The 19,729-nt window shown below is 40.5% G+C and overlaps 1 protein-coding gene across 2 annotated transcripts in view; it reads left to right on the top strand.

Moving 5' to 3' along the window:
- Positions 1–1,956: 1,956 nt before the first annotated feature.
- The window catches only part of PIK3R3 (phosphoinositide-3-kinase regulatory subunit 3), a 107,190-nt gene continuing 89,417 nt past the window's right edge, over positions 1,957–19,729 (top strand). The window contains exon 1 of one of the 2 annotated variants that reach the window (XM_086386351.1): positions 1,957–2,242. Coding sequence is in view for 1 of the 2 variants with exons in the window: in XM_086386343.1 (XP_086242469.1) it covers positions 3,982–4,087 (106 nt within the window). In the remaining variant the exon portion in view is untranslated. Of the gene's footprint in view, positions 2,243–2,417; positions 4,088–19,729 lie in introns of those variants that run through there. The other variant, XM_086386343.1, reaches the window with a different exon arrangement.

The raw sequence follows: 19,729 nt of genomic DNA, 5'->3' as shown, positions 1-19,729 counted from the left end.
AATGGGAAAAAAAACCAGTTCTCAAAGTAGCCGGTGGTGACCCAGGAGTTTGAGCTCTTAGAGCTGAATTTAATCCACACCCAGGCCAAATATAATTCTCCAGGATGGAAATGGTCCAGGGCACCAGAGCTAACATTTGCCAAAAAGCCTGAGGCAGTTTGGTGACAAGTAGTCAGAACCTCACTTCTATTTCTCAACTGAAGGAAAGTAAAGCCAGCATCATATGACAGGCGCTTCCCACCATGGCAGGGCACTGGTTCAAGTCCATCTGAAAGAAGTGTGCTTCCCCTTGATTCATCCTTACCTCTTGCATCACTGTTATTCTTCAGAGGCCTCTTATTCAAAGGTTTATTTGTTGGGCAGCTGGGTCATATGATCTTAGGTGGCAAGGTTGAATCACACAGCTTTACTGTGTATGTCAGTTTGGAGCACACATTATACACTTTCCTGCTTCTTTTTTTTATTATTTTTATTTATATATATATATCCCAGGGACGGGGGAGCCTGATGGGCTGCCATCTATGGGGTCGCACAGAGTCGGACACGACTGAAGCGACTTAGCAGCAGCAGCCTCAGACAATGGCACCCCACTCCATTACTCTTGCCTGGAAAATCCCATGGACGGAGAAGCCTGGAAGGCTGCAGTCCATGGGGTCACTGAGGGTCGGACACGACTGAGTGACTTCACTTTCACTTTTCACTTTCATGCATTGGAGAAGGAAATAGGCAACCCACTCCAGTGTTCTTGCCTGGAGAATCCCAGAGAAAGGGGAGCCTGGTGAGCTGCCGTCTCTGGGGTCGCACAGAGTTGGACACGACTGAAGTGACTTAGTAGTAGTAGCATATATTTTTTATTTTATTTTTAACTTTACAATATTGTACTGGTTTTGCCATATATCAACATGAATCCACCACAGGTATACACATGTTCCCCATCCTGAACCCTCCTCCCTCCCCGTACCATCCCTCTGGGTCATCCCCGTGCACCAGCCCCAAGCATCCAGTATCGTGGATCGAACCTGGACTGCTTCTTTACCGCATCTCCCAAAGCCTTAGTTGTGGGGAGGGCCTGGGTGATTGTTCTGTGAATTGAAAATTGAACCCCCACCACCAAACCATGAGAACTGGTCCACACAAAAGCTATTATGGAAATCTGAAAGACATTATCTTTCCCACACTTCCTCTCTTCACCTTCATTTTGTTTGGGAATGCACAGGGACACCCGTGAACAAAAATAAAGCAACTTGCCCTGACTGATTGCTCTGCTTTTTGAGTTATCAAATGTGAGTACTTCTGGCTCCCAGATACCACGAAGTAAAGAGGCTGCTGGGAAGCCAGCCACAAATTGGGAGTTGATCTTCCAGCATCTTCTATCTGATGAATGGTCCAGGACATTCAAATTAATGTGCCCTGTCCCAGGTAGATTTGCCTCCTGAATCACATTTGAATTTCAGAAATGTAAGAAAGTAAGTCTATTAAGAACCCTGGTATGTAATTTCAGCACAGTCTGGTCCATTCCTTCTTCCTGGCTCTTTTCAACCCATGACTTTATAAGCAGTCCATACACATTTTGACTGCTCCCAGGAACTGTCTCAACTCACAGTCAGAGCACTTTTAAGGAAGGCAGAACCACTTGAGGAGGTTGAGGGTGAAATGTGGCAACTTTCCCGCAGGCATGTCAATATAGCAGAGCCACTCGCGGTAGTTTTTGCTAGGGCTTAAATCAGGTTGTCAACCCAAACACAATAGGCTTTGTTATTCCTGTGTAAAGAGGAAATGGAGCAGTTTTTGGCCTCTTGACTGTATTGCAGAGTATGAAAAGCGGCAATTTCAGGCACAACCTTCAAGAGATGCTACTGTACCTTCCACCCCTAGCAAGTTAATTAGCAGTTTCTGAAATGCGTGAAAGTATTCAGCATTTCATACTTTAAGAATGGGGGGAGGGACTAGGTATACGTGGAAGAGGGTCTGTCGGGGGGAACAGAATAGAGCTCTTTTGGCGAGATTCCACCTGTGATTTATTTCGAAACTCACACACGCGCTGTAATTGCAAGGCTTTTCTCTTTTTTTCCTGGCTAGAGCCCTCGAGTTGAGGGGCCTGCTGTGGTGCTCCACTGTTTATTTCAGGTGTGGCGAGTTCCCCCTGGGTTCAAAAGTCCTGATGAACTGTGCAGAGGAACTGCGAAATGCCTCCTTAAGAAGTGCCTCACTGCTCAAGGGAAGAAATCGAGGCCGGGCTCAGGTTAGCGGCCGGGACTGCTGCACGGGGCCCACGGGCATGTCCTCTCACTGAGCAATAACGGTCCAGCAGTTGGCTTTAGGGACCTTTGCTTTATCTGACAACTTATCATGGGGGGTGGGTGAGGTGGGGCGGGCTGTCCCAAGCAAGGGGAAGAGGTCCGTGGGGGAAGAACTCTGCCCGGGGACATCCTAAGGGCCAGAAGACCGCGCGTCCCGCCAAGTGACAGCACGCTCCCCTCTCGGTCCGCTCCCCTCCCCCGCGGCCAGTCTCCGGGCAGAGGTGTCTCGCGCCAGCCCGTCCTCCCCCTCTTCTACTCGTCCGAGCGGACCGAGCCTCAGCGGGAGCCCCGCCTGTCTCCGGGCAGCTTGAGCCCCCGAGCGCTCGCCCAGCCTGTCAGTAACCGCCGTTTGCGCTTTCTTTCTTTCTTTTTTTTTTTCCTCCTCTTCTTTTCTTTCCCCCTTCTGCCTTTGTCCCGCTTAGTAACTAGGCTCCGACCAATCGCCGCCACACCGGCCGGCGCCGGCTGGCTCCTGATTGGCCCGCTTGGGGCGCGCAGTCGTCTCCCGCTCCTTTGCTGGAGCAAGGCAGACAAAAGACGCAGGCTCCGGGCTCCGGCAACCCGGCTAAGCCAATCACCAGCCACTTCACTCTCTCTTCCCCCCCCCCTCCTCTCCTTTCTGCTCGCCTCTCCCTCCCGGCCCGGCTCGCGTGCTCCAGGCACTGACTCCTGGCGAGCAGCCAGCGCCCGGGCCCTACCATTCTGATTAAGGCTTGGGGGGGAAGAGAGGTTGGTGGGTTAAGGAGCCGAGGCCTAGGGAGCGATGGGGAGAATTGATAGCTGAGGCAGAGGACAGTTTGACTCACACCGTCTCAGGCACCTGACAGAAACTCCAACACTTCGAGGAGGATAGAGTGGAAGGAGCACTGTCGATGCTGGCCGTCCCCCCTGCTCGGCCTGGTTGGGTGGCGCCTCAGCGGGGGAGCTTGGGGGCGGGGGAGGGTGTCCCCCTCCGCGCCGTTAAAATGAAACTCTAGTGGCTGGAGTCAGGGCAGAGCGTGAGGGGATCAGACGCTGGCGGGCTCGCTTACAGCCCGGCGGGAGCGTCCGGCCAAGCAGAGATAACTGGACTCTGGAACAGGACCCCATCCCAAGGCTGCGGCAGCTTCGGTTCCGAGTCCGAACGGAACGAAGCCCGGGTCCCGGCCCCTGGGGATCTCTCCTTGCAGACCAGTGGGACCCCGAAACTTGAACGCAATATCCAACCCCCTTTTTATTCTTTTCTTTGTCACTTCCCCACCTTTCTTGCAACGCGTTCTTTTCCCCCCCTCTCCATTCTGCCTCTCGAAGGACACGAAAGTGGCTTCCGCGGAAAGATTTGAAGGCTATAGGAGCTTTTCTCTTTGCAGAACGACTGTGTAGAAGAGATTTTTGGAAAACCGCTTTTTAACACCTCTGCCCTCGCCTCCCCCCACCCCCCCCAAGCCTCTCTGTATCCCTTCGAGGAGAAAAGCCCGTAGATTGAACATTCCGGGGGCATTTTGTTTGATGCCGGAGGAGAGGGTAGAAGGACCCCGTCCTCGTCCTATTAGTTGGCTGGACTTGTACCGGCCGTTGGAAACCCCGAAGTACATTTTCCAGTGGGACTTTTACAGATATATATTTTTAGATTTTTAAAATATCAGATAAAGAATATATATGCTTTCTATATATTTTCTGACGACCTGCCCCTGACAGCGCGATGTACAATACGGTGTGGAGTATGGACCGCGATGACGCAGACTGGAGGGAGGTGATGATGCCCTATTCGACAGAACTGATATTTTATATTGAAATGGATCCTCCAGGTACTTGGGAGAAAAAAAGAATCTTGTGATGGGTCTGATTTGTGTTTAACAAGACCTTGGTGATGTTTTCCGGGCAGAAGTATTCTTGGGTGCTCTAGGTTCGGGATGAGGGGCAGATTTGCAGTTAGAGCTGCAGTAAAAACTGCTTCTGGTTTACACGTTTAAAGTTTGCAGTTAGGACCCCGATCCTATTGTCCTGTGAGAGTGGGGGTGGGGGCTGGGGTGGTGGGGATGGGAGGAAGGACCCGTTTCTTTTACTTTGCCTTTGCTTCTCGTTCAGGTTTTCGTCGTACCCTCCACACCCCCTTTCCCCCCCTGTTTCAATTAAAGATTCTACCTGCAAAGGATGCTTTATATCCCAGTCTTAAAGTCAGTCTTTCCCTTTAGGGGAATTCTTTAAAGCTTGTCATTTCGTACGTTTGGCTCGCTGTGTTTTACCATCGTTAACTTCTGAAACTGGGCTTGCCTATGTGATTATTCGTTTTAAAGACCCCCTTTTCTCTCGTGGAAACCGAATGCCGGTTAGTGATTTTCAGGGGCTGGGCTTTTTTATTCAGTCATGGCCTTAGTCTGAGGTTTTTCTTTTCAGAATATAGTCGCTCAGAGAGATATGTGTGCACTGTTTTATTACTCTTTAATTTAGGGTGATTTAACTTAATTTATGGGATAGTATTTAATGTAACTTCGGTTCTTAGCATAAAAAGAGGAAGAACCTTTTTTGTGTGAATATATGTGATGTGTACATACATGTGATAGGTTTGAGTCCCCATAATGTAAAGTATACATAGACTCTATTTTTACTTTAGAGCTTTGTCTGAGATCCTTACAGACATTTTGTGTATATGGTAGGAAAAGGAAAGGAAGGAAAATGGAAAAGTTGGGTAATTTTTTTTCTTTTAAGTCTATGTCCTGATTATAAGCTGTCAGATTTTCAAATCCTGTTTGCAATTATAGACTGTGCTTTATGTAATGATTTTGAATAAGTAGAGGGCCTTTGTGCCTATTTTTGTTGAGGATGATTTCGTTATGTCTTTTAAAAATGTGTTATAGCCAAGCCTACAGAATAAATTGTGTCATTGGGGAATCTCAGTTATCATAAGACTGTATGTTTTTGGAAACCTTTGAAAAGATCTGAGCCCATGAAAGTGTAATGAAGTATAACTGTCTTACAGGATGTATGTAGAAATTATTTCCTGTGTCCTTGTGAACAGTGAATTCTCCTCTTTGTGTTTTTTTTTCAATTAGTCATCGAGTGATAGAGTGTTAAATGATGTTATATTAAGAGCCAGTACTAATATTGAATCAACCTTTTTCACTCTCAATGATCACTTAGAATTTTTTTCTTTTCCCTTCATTTTGGAGCCTTCTTTATTTGCTTTTATAATTGTGACTGCGATCCAGATACAGCTTTTTTTGGTATTTTACAAAGTTTGTAAGATTTGCCACCCATCTATTGTGTGTATTTCCCTCTTTGTTTCCCCTTAATGGTAAAGCATCATTTCTATTAGATGCATTTGTCATTCACATAAATGGAAATTTAGTACATCATCAGTTCCTTTCCTGTAAAAAGTAAGGTTAATAATTCTACATATCTGTTAGTGTGAGAATCATATATTCAGACTGCCTTAGAATCATACTATGTTCATTTAATATCTGGCCTTGCAGACATACAAAGGGAATTTGTTGGGCGGAGAGGTGAGTGGGGAGGAGGGGAGAAAATGAAGAAGGCACTAATATTTGAAAAACATGGGCCTAGTAGAAATATAGACTGAGTTGAGTTGAGTTGTCCAAAAATGATTTTAAGAAAAGTCAGCTGTTTTCATTATACAGTGCTGTGGGTCTTAAAAGGTTGTTTAGAAAATTCTGATCCAAACTTTGTGTATTCCATGGAAATAAACTTTTGAGTTTAGAATGTTTATTCTTAAATGAAATTTTGCATACTGAGATTCTAGTCAGAATATTAGAAGTATGCATATACTGTTCATTACCCATTTGTAGGCTTAATGTATTAATAGAATACAATTAGTTATTTCTAACAGCTTTTTGAAAAGGAAACATACTTGAGTATGCTAAAATATTGCCTATGAAGTGAATAGTTTTTAGTGTAAATAATGTGAACAACCTTATTTTGTGTGATAAATTAAGTTTTGAGATGTTTAAGTAAATTTTTAGTGAAGAGGTTGCAGCATGTCTCGTATCCATCCTTTTCCTAGTTCCTATCATAGGATCCTAGATCAAGCTCCTGGACTGGTGTGATAGTGCACTAACTGTTCTCCCCGTTTCTACTCTGTCCAGTCCACAGTGTTCTTAAAGTATCATTTAATGATTTATCTTCCAATGGTAAACCTTCCAATGACTTAAAAACCTTCCAGTGCTTTTCCTTTGCCTACTGAAAAAAGCCACATCTTGCTTATCCTATCAGATAAGTCCCTTTATTTTTGCTTCCAACCTAATTTTCCAGTCTTTTCTCCTAGAGTCCATCACAAGTTCTGTGGAAGCTGTTTCATACTTGCTGTTCCTTGACTGTGTGCTTTTCCCTCTTCTGGGTGCCTTTCACCTTGGGTTGAAATCTCATACATGTTAAGGGTCCTGGTTAGATAAAGGGTCCTGGTTAGATGACTTCTTTGCCAGAATGTGTGTTCCCTGATCCCTACTGTTTGGAGACATCCTTCCTTTCTTTCCCTCCCTCTTCTAGCACTTCTCAGATAGAACTTTTTCCATTCTGCCTAGAGTAGCTTCTGCATTTATTTATGTATACTTCCCCCTTTGGAATTATCTTCCCACCAGTTTATGAGCTTCTTAGCTTGTCAAGGTCTTGCAAGTAGTAGACAATTTAATAAATATGTGTTGAATTAACGAATGCCTAAGGAGTGTTGTTTTTTTCTAGCCTTTACCTGCTTTTCTACTTAAGGTCTTTAGTCACTTCATTTCTTGGCTATTGCAGTAGCCTCTGTTTAAGTAACTTTCAAATTACACAGTTATTGACTTAGGGTCCTTAACTGTAATATTAATATTACAGTTTTAAAAATATGACTTTCATTTTTATTTTAGTCTGAAGTGTAAATATGAAATTTTTGTCTGTTATTGCTGTCAGCAGCCTCAAAAACTAGTTTTCAAAGGTCTTTCTTTCAGCCTGTATTTTCAAAAACTACCATTACCATGTATCCTGAAGATTCTAATAACTGGCTGGATTGCTACATCTATTATAATTTACTGACAATGTAAGGGTTGGATCCAAATGAAACTTTGATGTCTTAATCTTTATATGTTTCCCAGAAATACTGGGAAATACCAAACTGTTTAGATGGAGTATAAAACATTTTAATATCAGAAATGTTAAGATTACGGTACAGAGAATTGCTTATAAGCATCTTGGTTAGTCCTCTTGTGATTTGTAAATCAGGATTATTCCATAACAGAACAGTTGCTGTCCTTTCCAAGAGCCCTGTTTTTTTTTTTTTTTTAGATTTATTTATTTATTTTTTGGCTGTGATGGGTCTTCGTTGCTGTGTGCAGGCTTTCTCTAGTTGCGGCAAGTGGAGGCTACTCTTTGTTGTGGTGCTCTGGCTTCTCATTGCAGTGGCTTCTCTTGTTGCTCTTCTAGGCATGTGGGGCTTCAGTAGTTTTGATATCATGGCACTTGGGGGCTTGGGCTTAGTTGCTAGCAGCATGTGGGATCCTCCCGGACCAGGAATTGAACTGGTTGACCCCTGCATTGCAAGGCATATTCTTAATCAGTGGACCACCAGGGAAGCCCCAGAGAGCCCTGTTTTGGGGATAAGAGCTATTGGAAGATTACCAATATGCAACTGATCATAAACTCATCCCCAAAGCTTATAGGTAGAGTGCACTTCAGTTTTGACATTGTTATTGTGTTTATTTTGAGAAGATGTAATAAATCATTTCTTTTTTAGACTAACATACAATTCTTTTTAAGATTATAGACTTTTTTGTTCTTATTTTTTCTTATTAAGAACAAATTTCTGAATCTGTAGGGCAGCAGCAATCTCTTCAGTGATAATAGAAAATTAAAAAAATTTAATTGTTTGGCAAAACATAAATATAGGAAGGTCTGGAAAAGTGATTCTCATTTTTTTAAATCTCAGTACCCCTTTAATAGGCTTCCTGGGTGACTCGGTGGTAAAGAATCCACCTGCTAATGCATGAGACCCGGGTTTGATCCCTGGGTCGGGAAGATCCCCTGAAGAAGGAAATGGCAACCCACTCCAGTGTTTTTGCCTGGGAAATCCCATGGACAGAGGAGCCTGGAGGGCTACAGTCCGTGGGGTTGCAAAGAGTTGGACACGACTTAGTGATTAAACAACAACAACCCCTTAAACTCTTAAAATTATTGAGGATCCCAAAGAGTTTCTGTTTAGGTGGGTTGTTTCTATTGAAGTTTGCTATATATTAGAATAAAACTGAGAAGTTAAAAAGTATTTAATTCATTTAGAAATAATAAAGCATTACATGTTAACATAACTTTAAAATGAGAAAATAGCTGTGTTTCCCCCAAAACAAACAAAAAAAGTGAGAAGAGTGGCATCATTTTATGTTTTTTGCAAATAACTTTTAATGTCAGGCCTTTTAATCTTTAATGTATGGCTTAATAGAAGGCATATAAATTCCCATGTCTGCTCTTGCATTCAGTCTTTTGAGATATCACAGGTCATAGCCTCTGGAAAACTCCACTACACAGTTGTGAAAGAAAGAGTAGAGAAGGCAAATAATGTCTTAGTAACACTCTGAAAATAGTGTGAAAATTGGACCCTCTTGGGCCCTCTGAAAGGGGGGCCCAGTGGTTTGACCCTCAGTGGTCTCTGGATTACACTCTGAGAAATACTGGTTTAGTAGTTACTTGACTGCATAGTTTGATGGCCAACCTAGTAAAGTATTTTTGGAGCCAGATGAAAAGGTTGTTTTAGGAAACTTACTTTTTTTGGCATACTTGGTATTTTCATCCTGGTAAAATTTTAGATTAAGTAACATTCTGGTGGAGAACTAACATATTGGGCCTGTGGTTGAAGAAAATGTCTGCTGAGAAACACACTGGAGAAATAGGTCACCTGCTGCCATGTGGTCCTTACCGTTAGCAAACTGGGCATCCTGCTTCTGTGGTTGAATTTTTCTTTATAACTCTGAACATTTGATGGATTCATCTTATATAAAATGCTTCTCTGTGTATCGTAAGATATTTCTTTTATGAGCTAGTTGTCACTTTTTAATAATATTGTAATAAGGAAGGAATGTTTATATAATCAAATGATGTAAAAAAGCCATGCCAACTTTTTCTGCATCTTCTTATCGAAAAAGATTAGTCATTGCTTTCATTTTAATATATTATAGTTTATAGTATATCTAAGTATGTTTCATTAGAAGTATGGTAAGTCTTCACTTGATAATGCTTTTAAGGTTTATTCTCATTGTTTTTTCATGCTTTGTATTTTTCTTAGAATGTAGAAAATATTGGACATCTTTATGGTCACCATGTTTAACAAAGTATATAGAAAAATAATGACAAATATGTCTATGTGATATAATTTTTATTGATATTAAAGGAGGATGCAGCCTGAATGTAGTAGAAAGAACACAGGCTTTGGAAACAGATGGTATGGGTCCCAAACCTAGCTTTGCTTCTTAGTTTGCTGTGAGCATCCATTTTCTCTTCTGTAGAATTGAATTAATACATACCGTTCGCAGTTGTTCTGGAGATTAGAAGTACTATATCAATATCTTGTACAGTGTTTGGCATGTGTTGTGTGCTGCATGTGTGCCTGCTCAGTTGTGTCTGACACTTTGTGACCCCATGGACTATGGCCAGCTAGGCTCCTTTGTCCATGAGTTCTAGGCAAGAATACTGGAGTGGATTGCCATTTCCTCCTCCAGGGAATCTTCCTGACCCAGGGATTGAACCCACATCTCCTGAAGCTCCTGCATTGGCAGGTAGATTCTTTACCACTGAGCCACCTGGGAAGCCCTTTGGCACATGTAATATACTCAATTCATTGTAGCTTATATCCTGGCATATTGCTAGTATTCAGTTAACTCTATCTCTTTGCATACGCTTGTAGTCAAAACCTTTTGAGATATCTTGCTGCATGCTTTTCTTCATCCTTGACATTTAAACTGGAGCCATTTTGTTTTTGGAAGAACTCCCTAGGGTCTTTTCTAGACTCTCATGAGTCTATGGAAATATCACTCAAATCATCCTTTCTTTTTAGTTTCTATTGCCTTTGTTCCTCATCACCTCACATTTGAAATTATTTGTAATAAGGTAATAGTTGCCAGCATTTGTTGAGTAGTTATTGTAGACCTGGCACTATGTTAAATGCTTTCATATGTATTATTTCGTTTAGCCACACAACAACTTTATAAAATAGGCACGATTATTATCCCACTTTACAGACGGGAAACTGACACAAATGTGTTTACTAACTTATTCAGTTGTCAGCAAGTAGCAGAGCAAGTCTGTCTGCCTAACCAATGCCCAGGTTCTTAACTGGTACCTCCTAACTGGTTCTTTGTTTCTAATTTCTTTTTCCCCTCCCCTATAAATTCATCCTGAATTCATCAGCCAGATTAATCCTACTGAAATGTTATTTTCATTGTTTTATGGCTCTATTTAGAAATTATTAGCAACTCTCCATTTATTTTAAGCAGAGGCCATACTCTTAAACTTGACATATGTAATCTTTAGTAATATGGTACCAATTTACATTTCCATCTTAATTACTAATCTTCTATTCTCATTTTTTTTCTTGCCCAATTCCTTGCTTATCACTTCACTATACCTTGCTTATTTCCATCTCCAGCCTTTTGCTTATGCTGCTGCTTATGTTAGATTATGCTCATCCTACCCCATCTTTAAATCCGGATCCTTTGTAAGTCCTTCTTCCTCCTTTTCTTCCTCTAAAAATTCCAGCACTGAACCCCTTTAATGATCTAGGGCTGGTCTCTTATTTTGACACAAAATCACGTTCTGTTATGGCATTAATTATTTCACAAATGTAATTTATTTCCCCAACAAGATAAGCTTAAACACCCAGTGTCTAAATATTTTGTTAAATCTTAGGCCTGTGGACCCAACAAGTTTTATTTTGTGACTCATTTCAAAATGTTGGTATTATTTATTATCAACATGTGATCTTTAAAGTTCTAAAGATAATTTATTGTAACAAAAGGAATAATGAAAAAATGCAATACATAGTGTTATCAGCAAAATTTTATGGTTTTGCATAAAAGTCGTATTTGAAATTTTGAAGTAGTAAAAGTGAATAGTAAGTTTCTGAAAGTTTGGGTTAAATGTAGTTGTTTAGTGTGTTACTATACCAATTAAATTTAGATTGTGTAGAAGTTGACTTGGGATAACAAGGTAAGGTCAACCGTAGAGCCTTATAAGATCAATTTTCAAATTGTTCGCCCATGGTATTTTTTTTGGCTCCTTGTGCATTATTTGTAAGTTCATATGAAGTGAGAGGGTTATCTTATTTTTTTAATAAAAGGGGAAGTAGACTAGGTCTAGCCTGCTAGATCATTCCATTTTGTATGTCCCATGTCAGTGTAAAAACTGCCCTGTGCCCTGTGACTATGAGCCAACACAAAGCCAAAGTCAACACTATGATGTCATACCATCCACCATTATCCTGCCTTCGATTTCCTGTCTGATGTTCTGTTTGTGGACCAGTTTAGTTGTCTACCTGTGTGTAAGGGTATAGGGCAACAAGTCCAGGCTATATGGTCTTAGGTAGTTATTGTTGTAGTTTCTTTCTTTCTTTTTGGCTGTACCAGGCGGCTTGCAGATGTTACTCAGTTCCCTGACCAGGGATTGAACCCAGGCCACAGAAGTGAAAGTGCTGAGTCCTAACCACTGGACCAGGGAATTCCCTAGTTTCTTTTCTTTTTTAAACTTAGGCAAATATAAATCATGAGTCAAAATTTAAAATTTGTATATAAATTATTTTGGAGAAGGCCATATCAAAATGATTGTGTTAGAGGAATACTGCTTTAGAGTTCATTCTTTCACATGTATCCTTCTTAGCTTTCTAACTGTACAGTAGAGTCATTCAGTATGGTATAATTCACATTGAACTTCTAACAAGGATTTGTAAAATGAACTACAGACTTCTTTTCCTGAAATTTGTCCTGGTCGTCCTGGGATATGTTTCATAAAAGAGTATATAATTAGTATATTTTCATCTGTAAGCAGCAGAACCTCATTTCAACATGGCTTAAGAAATAAGAAACTTTATCTTCTCATGTAATAAGCTTCAGCGTTGGTTGATTACAGAAATTCAACAATGTCAGTAAAAACCCATATTCTTTGCCTTGCCCAGTTCTGCTGCCCTCCCTGGAACTGGCTACTGTCTCTATACACACAACTTCTGAAAGAAGGAAGAGGTCTCTTTCTGTGCCACTGTATTCAGAGAGAGGAAACTTTCTCTAAAAGCCTCTAGCAGGCTTCTTTCACAGCTTTTTGGCCAGAATTGGGTCATATGTCTATTCCTGAACCAGTCATGAGTGGTTCAATAGTGATTACTATCGAAATAACCGTGTTTGTGGAATCTGGAGTGGTGTTGACTTCCTCTGAGGCATTATCAGGGGAAGGATTCTGTTAGGAAGGAAGAGGAGGGGATGAATTCTAGGTTGGCAAACAACAGTGGCCACTCTGAAAAGTAATTTGGAGAACCATAGCTCTTTTCAAAGTTCTTGTCTCTGTATTTGGAAATAAAGATAATTAGCGAGTTAATTTTTTTTCTTTTTCAAAACTAAAATCTAGTTAGTACAGTGATGTATTATGAAACCCATTTTCATTTTATAAATTGGAATTCACAGGGTTACATAGTATTGAGAGTTAAATATGACAGACCATTTCCTGTCTTAACAGTTGCTTTCCAGAAGATGAGGAAGCTAACATCTCTGGTTGACAGTTTCCTTATTTGAGGCTTGTAGGTGTTGGAATAGAGTAAATTAGTACATCTGATAAATGAGTGTGAGAAAGCATTTATAAAATTATAAATTCCATATTTCAAAGTTTAGTAAATTAAGTTTGGTAAATTAAGCCTAAGACTTGATTTATGATTTGAATGACTGACCTTAAAAATTAGGACACTTAAAGTAACTCATAGATCATATCTTTTAATTAGATTGTATTAACTAGTTAGAAATTCATAGGCAATATAGTGGGGCTGTGAAGAGAGAGGGTTCTGGAATCAGATTACCAGAGTTCATGTTGGCTTCTGCCGCTTCCTAGCATATATCATTGGGCAATTTACTTATGTTTTCTGTGTTTTGGTTTCCTTGCCTAAAAACGGCAATGATGGTTGTCCCTACTTCAATAAGATTGTTTTGAGAGTCCAGTGAATTAACAACTGTAAAGCAGCTAACATGATGCCCAGACCATATTAAGCATCCAAAAATGTTTTTGTTCATGTCTATTAATTAATTCATGTTTTTCAGCAAATATTTGATTGCCAGGCAGGTATAGCATTCAACAGAACAGCAAAACTCCCTTTATTCATGGAGTATACATTTTTAAGGGAGGGGAGAGAACAAAGAATAAACAAAATCATAAGTGGAATACATAGTGATGGTGATAAATGTTATGAAGAAAAAGCAGAGAACAAAAATATGAGTGCTGGGTGAGGGAGCTGCTGTTTTCAATATTATATATTTGTTTACTCATTCATTCAGGCCATGCAGCATGTAGGATCTTAGTTCCCCCATCAGGGATCAAATTCATGCTCTCTTGCATGGAAGAGTGGAGTTCTAACCACTGGACCACCGTGGATTCCCGCCGGAAACCATTTTAGATACTAGGACAGGAAGGGCCTGATGTGAAGGAAGTGAGGGTGCTAGTCAGGTAGATATATGGGAGGTAAGATATATATGCCAGTATGCCTGGCAGAGGGAATACCGGATGACACACAGGAGCATGTGTGTCAGGCAGTCAGGGATCAGGTAGGAGGCCGGTGTGGCTGAAGTGGAGTGAGGGGAAACTATCATATAGTCAGATTTAAAAGACAAGTAATGATGTGGATGGTGGGGAAGACTGTATAGGACATTGTAAGAACTTGGGCTTTTAAAACTTGACTGAGAAATATAAATGGAGCGTAACCTTTAAAAGTTGTGACTCACTCTTCTGTACATCTGTAACTTATATAATATTGTATATCAAATATGCTTTAATAAAGAAAAAAACTTGACTGTGATGAGAAGCCATCCAAGTGTGTTGAAGAAGGATATGTTATGATTCCTGGCTTAAAAGGACAATGCTGGCTGCTGATGGAAATGGATAAACTGTTAGGAGGCTACGGCAGTAAACAGGCTGAGGGATGGTGGTGGCTTGGACAAGGGTGGATGCTGTGGAGATTGTAAAAAGTAGTTGGATTCTGAATATTATGACTAGTTATATAACTTGTCATTTCTAAACTGACTTATTTTCTATTTTTTAGCTTTAGGTATGCTTTAGTAATTAAAGATTTAGCTTTTAAAATGATGTCAATGTATATATTTTTGGATGGATTTTTCTATCTTTGAAGTGTTATGATTTCTAATCTCTGACATGAGTGCAAAGCAGCATAATATGTGGCCTTAGTTATTTGATGAAGGCTTACTCATGAGTTGCTTTGATAAACATTACTGAATAAATCTAGACTATATTATAATTTACTTTCAAAAGTAACTTTGAAAAGGAAATTATCTTGAAATTCTAAGTTTCTGTGGTGGGCTATGAAGGGGAGGAGAAATTAAAGAGAAGGATACATATGCCACATATGTATCATTTTACTTTATGTGCTAAAGTTGTTGGTGTTTTAGAATAATGAAAATACATTTGTGTGTTTACGTATTAGTGGAATGATTAGGTGCTTGAGCACAGACTTTGCTGAAATGTTGCTCAGTGTTTAGGGGTGCTGGATTCAGATTGTTTTGATTTCCAGTTGTATTCCTGTCTGCTTCTAGTTTGTGACCCCTGGAGAGCAACTTGAACAGTCTATAGCAACTTGAACAGTCATTGTTTTTGCTTCTTTCCTGCCTTTCTCAAACTTATTAGTTTCTCTTCCAGGAGTACCGGTTTCCCTTTCAGCTCTCTCCTTTGCCTGTTTCCTTACTGTGATCTGTATAATAAGGGCCAGTAAAGAAAAGAAGCTATGAATACTCATATAGGAACATATTTGATTTTGTCACACTTACCTGCCAGAGGGTTTGACGTGTTTGACTTTTAGGAAGAAGTTTAAGACAGGTGATTCAAACCTGTAGTAGGACGGAGTTCAGTACTTGGAGTTTACTCTTGTTCCTGAACTGTGGGAGAGCCGTTATCACTGCTGTCTGACTGAAATTGGCCTGGGCCTCTCTTTTGATTCCTAGGTATCAACAGTGGGCATTTAGGGTAGCATTGCCAGATAAAATATATGCAGTATGTCCCCATGAAATATTTGGGACATATTTATACTAAAAAGTTATTCATTATTTATCTGAAATTCAAATTTAACTGGGTGTCTTGTATTTTTATTTGCTAAATTTGCCAAGCCTAATTTAGAGAGAGGCTAGACAGTTGAATGAACACTATTTCCTAGTACATTCTCCCCATGTAGATAAGATGTGTAGGCATAGACGTATAACTTGTTGTAACTATTATCAGAATACTTTTCAGATTCAGTAGCAAAAAGTCCAACTCAAGTTGGTTTAAACAAAGAGAATTTATGGGTTTGTGTAATTGAAAAGTTCAAAGGGAGCGAGGGAGTAAACAAGATCCTACTGGATAGCACAGGGAACTATATCCAATCTCCTGGGATAAACCCCATGGAAAAGTATATAGAAGAAGAATGTATAGATGTGTATAACTGAGCCACTTTGCTGCTCAGCAGAAATTAGCACAACATTGTAAATCAACTATACTTCAGTTTAAAAAAGGTAATGAGGGCCCCTGGCTAAGTTTGATCAAAACTGTCAGACTTTGGCCCAGTTTTTCTGCATTTGCTTTGGCTTTTCCCTATATCAACTTTTTTCTCAGGCTGGCTTCTCTTGTAGTATAAGATGACTGCCTTTGGCTCGTGGGATTGCATGTTTCCTCAGTTCTTGGAGTGGGGTGGTGGGTAGGGAGGATGCTTCCCACAAATATAACACAAAGATCCTGAGTTTGTCACTAATTAGACTGTCCTGTGTCCCAAAGGATCACTGTCTTAAAATCGGGATTCCTTGAATTACTAATTGTAGTTTTCTCTGTCTCCTAAACTTGAGAGTGCATCAGAACCACCTGGAGGACTTTAAAAAAACAAAAACAAAAACAGAATGCTAGGCCTTACCCCCAGAGTTTTTGATTCACTAGGTTTGGGATTGGGTTCTAAAAATTTGTAACAAGTTTACTGCTTTGATGGGTCTGCACACCACACTTTGAGAACCACTGCTGTATGGAATCAAGGCCTACTCCTGGAGCTGGGGAAGGGGTCAGTCCCATATAAACTCCTTACCAGTGTGGGGAAGGAACAAGGTATATTTTGAGATAATTACAGTGTCCGCTAAAGAGAGGACTGCTTGCTGTTTTTGCCTGTCCAACTAACTTTCCCTCTTATTTGGGTAACAAGCTTCCTGATGTTTGTTTTGGAACCATCCGCCCCCATTTGCAGTCAGTGTGGCTTATGTAGAATTGATCTCATCCATTGGCTTTAAGGGTGGGTACATGACCCAGGTCTGGTCAATAAGAACACTGCATTCACCTGGCCAAAGGGATTAGTCTGGGAGTTAATAGGTCAGTGATCTTTGTAGTATACAATGCACATTACTATACATTACTATTTACTGTCCTAGCTAGTGATATAAAGATGACATAATCCTTATCCTTAAGGAGCTCAGACTGTAATTAAGGAATACCCACCTGTAAACAAATGCATGCAGACTTCTCTTTATTACTTCCTCCATTTCTCATGGCTATCAGCTAACATACATTTCCATTATATACTGTATTACCCACTTTATAATCTTTAACCACACTTATTATTAATTGTTGAGTGTCTTTAGTCCTCATGAGATTATAAATTTCCTCAGGATAAGGGCTAAGGCTATAATTAACTGCTGGGTCTCCCATACATAGCCCTGTCTCTGGTACATAGAGGTGTTCAGTAAATATTGGTTAAATGAATATTTTAAGTGTAGTAATAAAAAAGTATAAACAGAAGAGGGAGTGATTTACTGGTCAGGTAGTAGAGAGGTAACAGCCTGGATGAATGGACACAACTTGATTCATTTTGGGAACTGTAACTAATTCAGTTTTGCTGAAACAAGTATGAGGTGGGAAGTGGTGGTAAATGCATCTGGAGATATAGGTGAGGGCCAATTCATGAAAGGCCCTGAATGCTATACTTAGAGGTTGGACCTTTTTCCTATGGGCAGTTGGGGAGCTACTGACTGATTGGTTTCAAGTAGGGAAAAGAATATATTGGCTGCAAAGTGAAAAATAGATTGGAGGAAAGCCAGATTGAAGAAGGTAAACTCTCTAGGAGGCTATTTCAGTACAGATGAAAGATGTTATGAAAGCCTAAGGTAAAGGAGGGGAGAAAAGAACAGCATGGAGGTGGGGAGACCTGTGCACAACAGTTCATGTGGACTCATGCAGATAGCTAATCTTAACTACCAACCCATATAGTTCTACATCTATACCCATGTTAGATTTATAACCAGAGATTATACTTCTGTTTTATCTTCTAATTATTTAAAAACAAATAAGTGGAAATTACGTGACAATTCCTCTTCCCACCCCGAACCCCCAAAAAAAGCCTAAGGGAAGATAGTAGCAGAGAGAATGAAGAGGAAGAGTTGTTTAAGAAGTAGAATAATGGGACTTAGAGACTATCTTGAGAAAAATCAAAGACTTAGTTTTCTGGCTTGGGAGATGGTGGTACCATAAACTAAGAGACCCAATTTAAAGAGGAAGGACATCAGGGGACGTGGGTTTGACCCCTGAACTAGGAAGATCTCACATGCCATGGAGCAGTTAAACCTGGGTGCTGCAACTACAGAAGCCCAAGAGCCCTAGAGCCCATGCTCCCCAATATAAACCATCTCCATGAGAAGTTCATGTGCTGCCACAAAGAGTAGCCCCAGTTCGCCGCAACTAAAGAAAACCCGTGTAGCAATGAAGACCCAGAACAGCCAAAAATTAATTTATTTAAAATAAATAAAGATGAAGGTTAGGCTTGGATCGTATGGATAAAAGTATAAAGGTGTATTTTATTCTAGGTACTTTTCTAATGGCTAGGAGCATGTGTGAAAAATGGGCCTCACCCTAGTGGGTCAGATGTTAAAGAATCTGCCTGTAATGCAGGAGACCCAGATTCGATCCCTGGGTTGGGAAGATCCCCTGGAGAATGGAATGGCAACCCAGTGTAAAGGTGTATTTTTTCCTAGGTACTCTTCTAATGGCTGGGAGTATAGCAATGAACAAAATGAACTCCTTGCTTTATGCAGGAGGAAATATAACAGTAAATTAAGTAAATACATAGGTTATGTTAGGTGAAAACAAAGAAATAAGAAAAAGAAGAAAAAAATCTACTGGCTGTAGAAAAAAAAAGTCTACTGGCTCAGAAATTTCCTGGCGGTCCAGTGTTTAGGACTCTGCACTCTCACTGCAGAGGGCCTGGGTTCAGTCCCTGGTCAGGGAACAAAATCCCACAGACAGCTCAGGGTAGCCAAAAAAAATGAGAAAGAGAAACAAAACAAAATGGCTACTGACTTAGGGAGATAGAAATCAGAGGAAGAATTACTGTTTTATTTTGGGTAGTCAAAAGAAGGCCTCACTGGTACAGTGATTTAACTTTTTATATTGTGAAGTAAAATACACAATCCCATATAAAAATGGGCAAAAGACATGAAAAGGTATGTCTTTGAATAACTATATAAAATGTGTAAGTATATAAAACATAAATGTACAGATTACTGACTTCAGATAGTGAGCAACTTTGTAACCATCACTTAGATAAAGATGTTGACGATAACTTCCCAGAAGCCAAAAGCATACCCCTTTCCAATTATATACCCCTTCTCTTCTCCCTACCAGAGGTAACCACTGGCTTGACTTTTTTGTTGTTGTTGTTGAAAGATAATTGCTTTACAGAATTTTGTTGTTCTCTGTCAAACTTTAACATGAATCAGCCATCAGTTCAGTTCAGTCGCTCAGTCATGTCCGACTCTTTACAACCCCATGAATACCAGCACGCAGGCCTCCCTGAATATCACCAACTCCCAGAGTTTACCCAAATTCATGTCCATCAAGTCGGTGATGCCATCCAGCCATCTCATCCTCTGTCATCCCCTTCTTCTCCTGTGCCCAATCCCTCCCAGCATCAGGGTCTTTTCCAGTGAGTCAGTTCTTCTCATCAGGTGGCCAAAGTATTGGAACTTCAGCTTCAGCATCAGTCCTTCCAGTGAATACCCAGGACTGATTTCCTTTAGGATGGACTGGTTGGATCTCCTTGCAGTCCAAGGGACTCTCAAGAGTCTTCTCCAACACCACAGTTCAAAAGCATCAATTCTTCAGTGCTCAGCTTTCTTCACATTCCAACTCTCACATCCATACATGACCACTGGAAAAACCATAGCCTTGACTAGATGGACCTTTGTTGGCAAAGTAATGTCTCTGCTTCTGAGTAT

Source organism: Bos grunniens, chromosome 3 (assembly GCF_055505025.1).
Source record: "Bos grunniens cultivar Pamir isolate PY7600 chromosome 3, Bosgru_T2T1.0, whole genome shotgun sequence".
Classification (NCBI taxonomy): Eukaryota; Metazoa; Chordata; class Mammalia; order Artiodactyla; family Bovidae; genus Bos; species Bos grunniens.
This window is presented reverse-complemented; position numbering and strand designations above follow the sequence as displayed.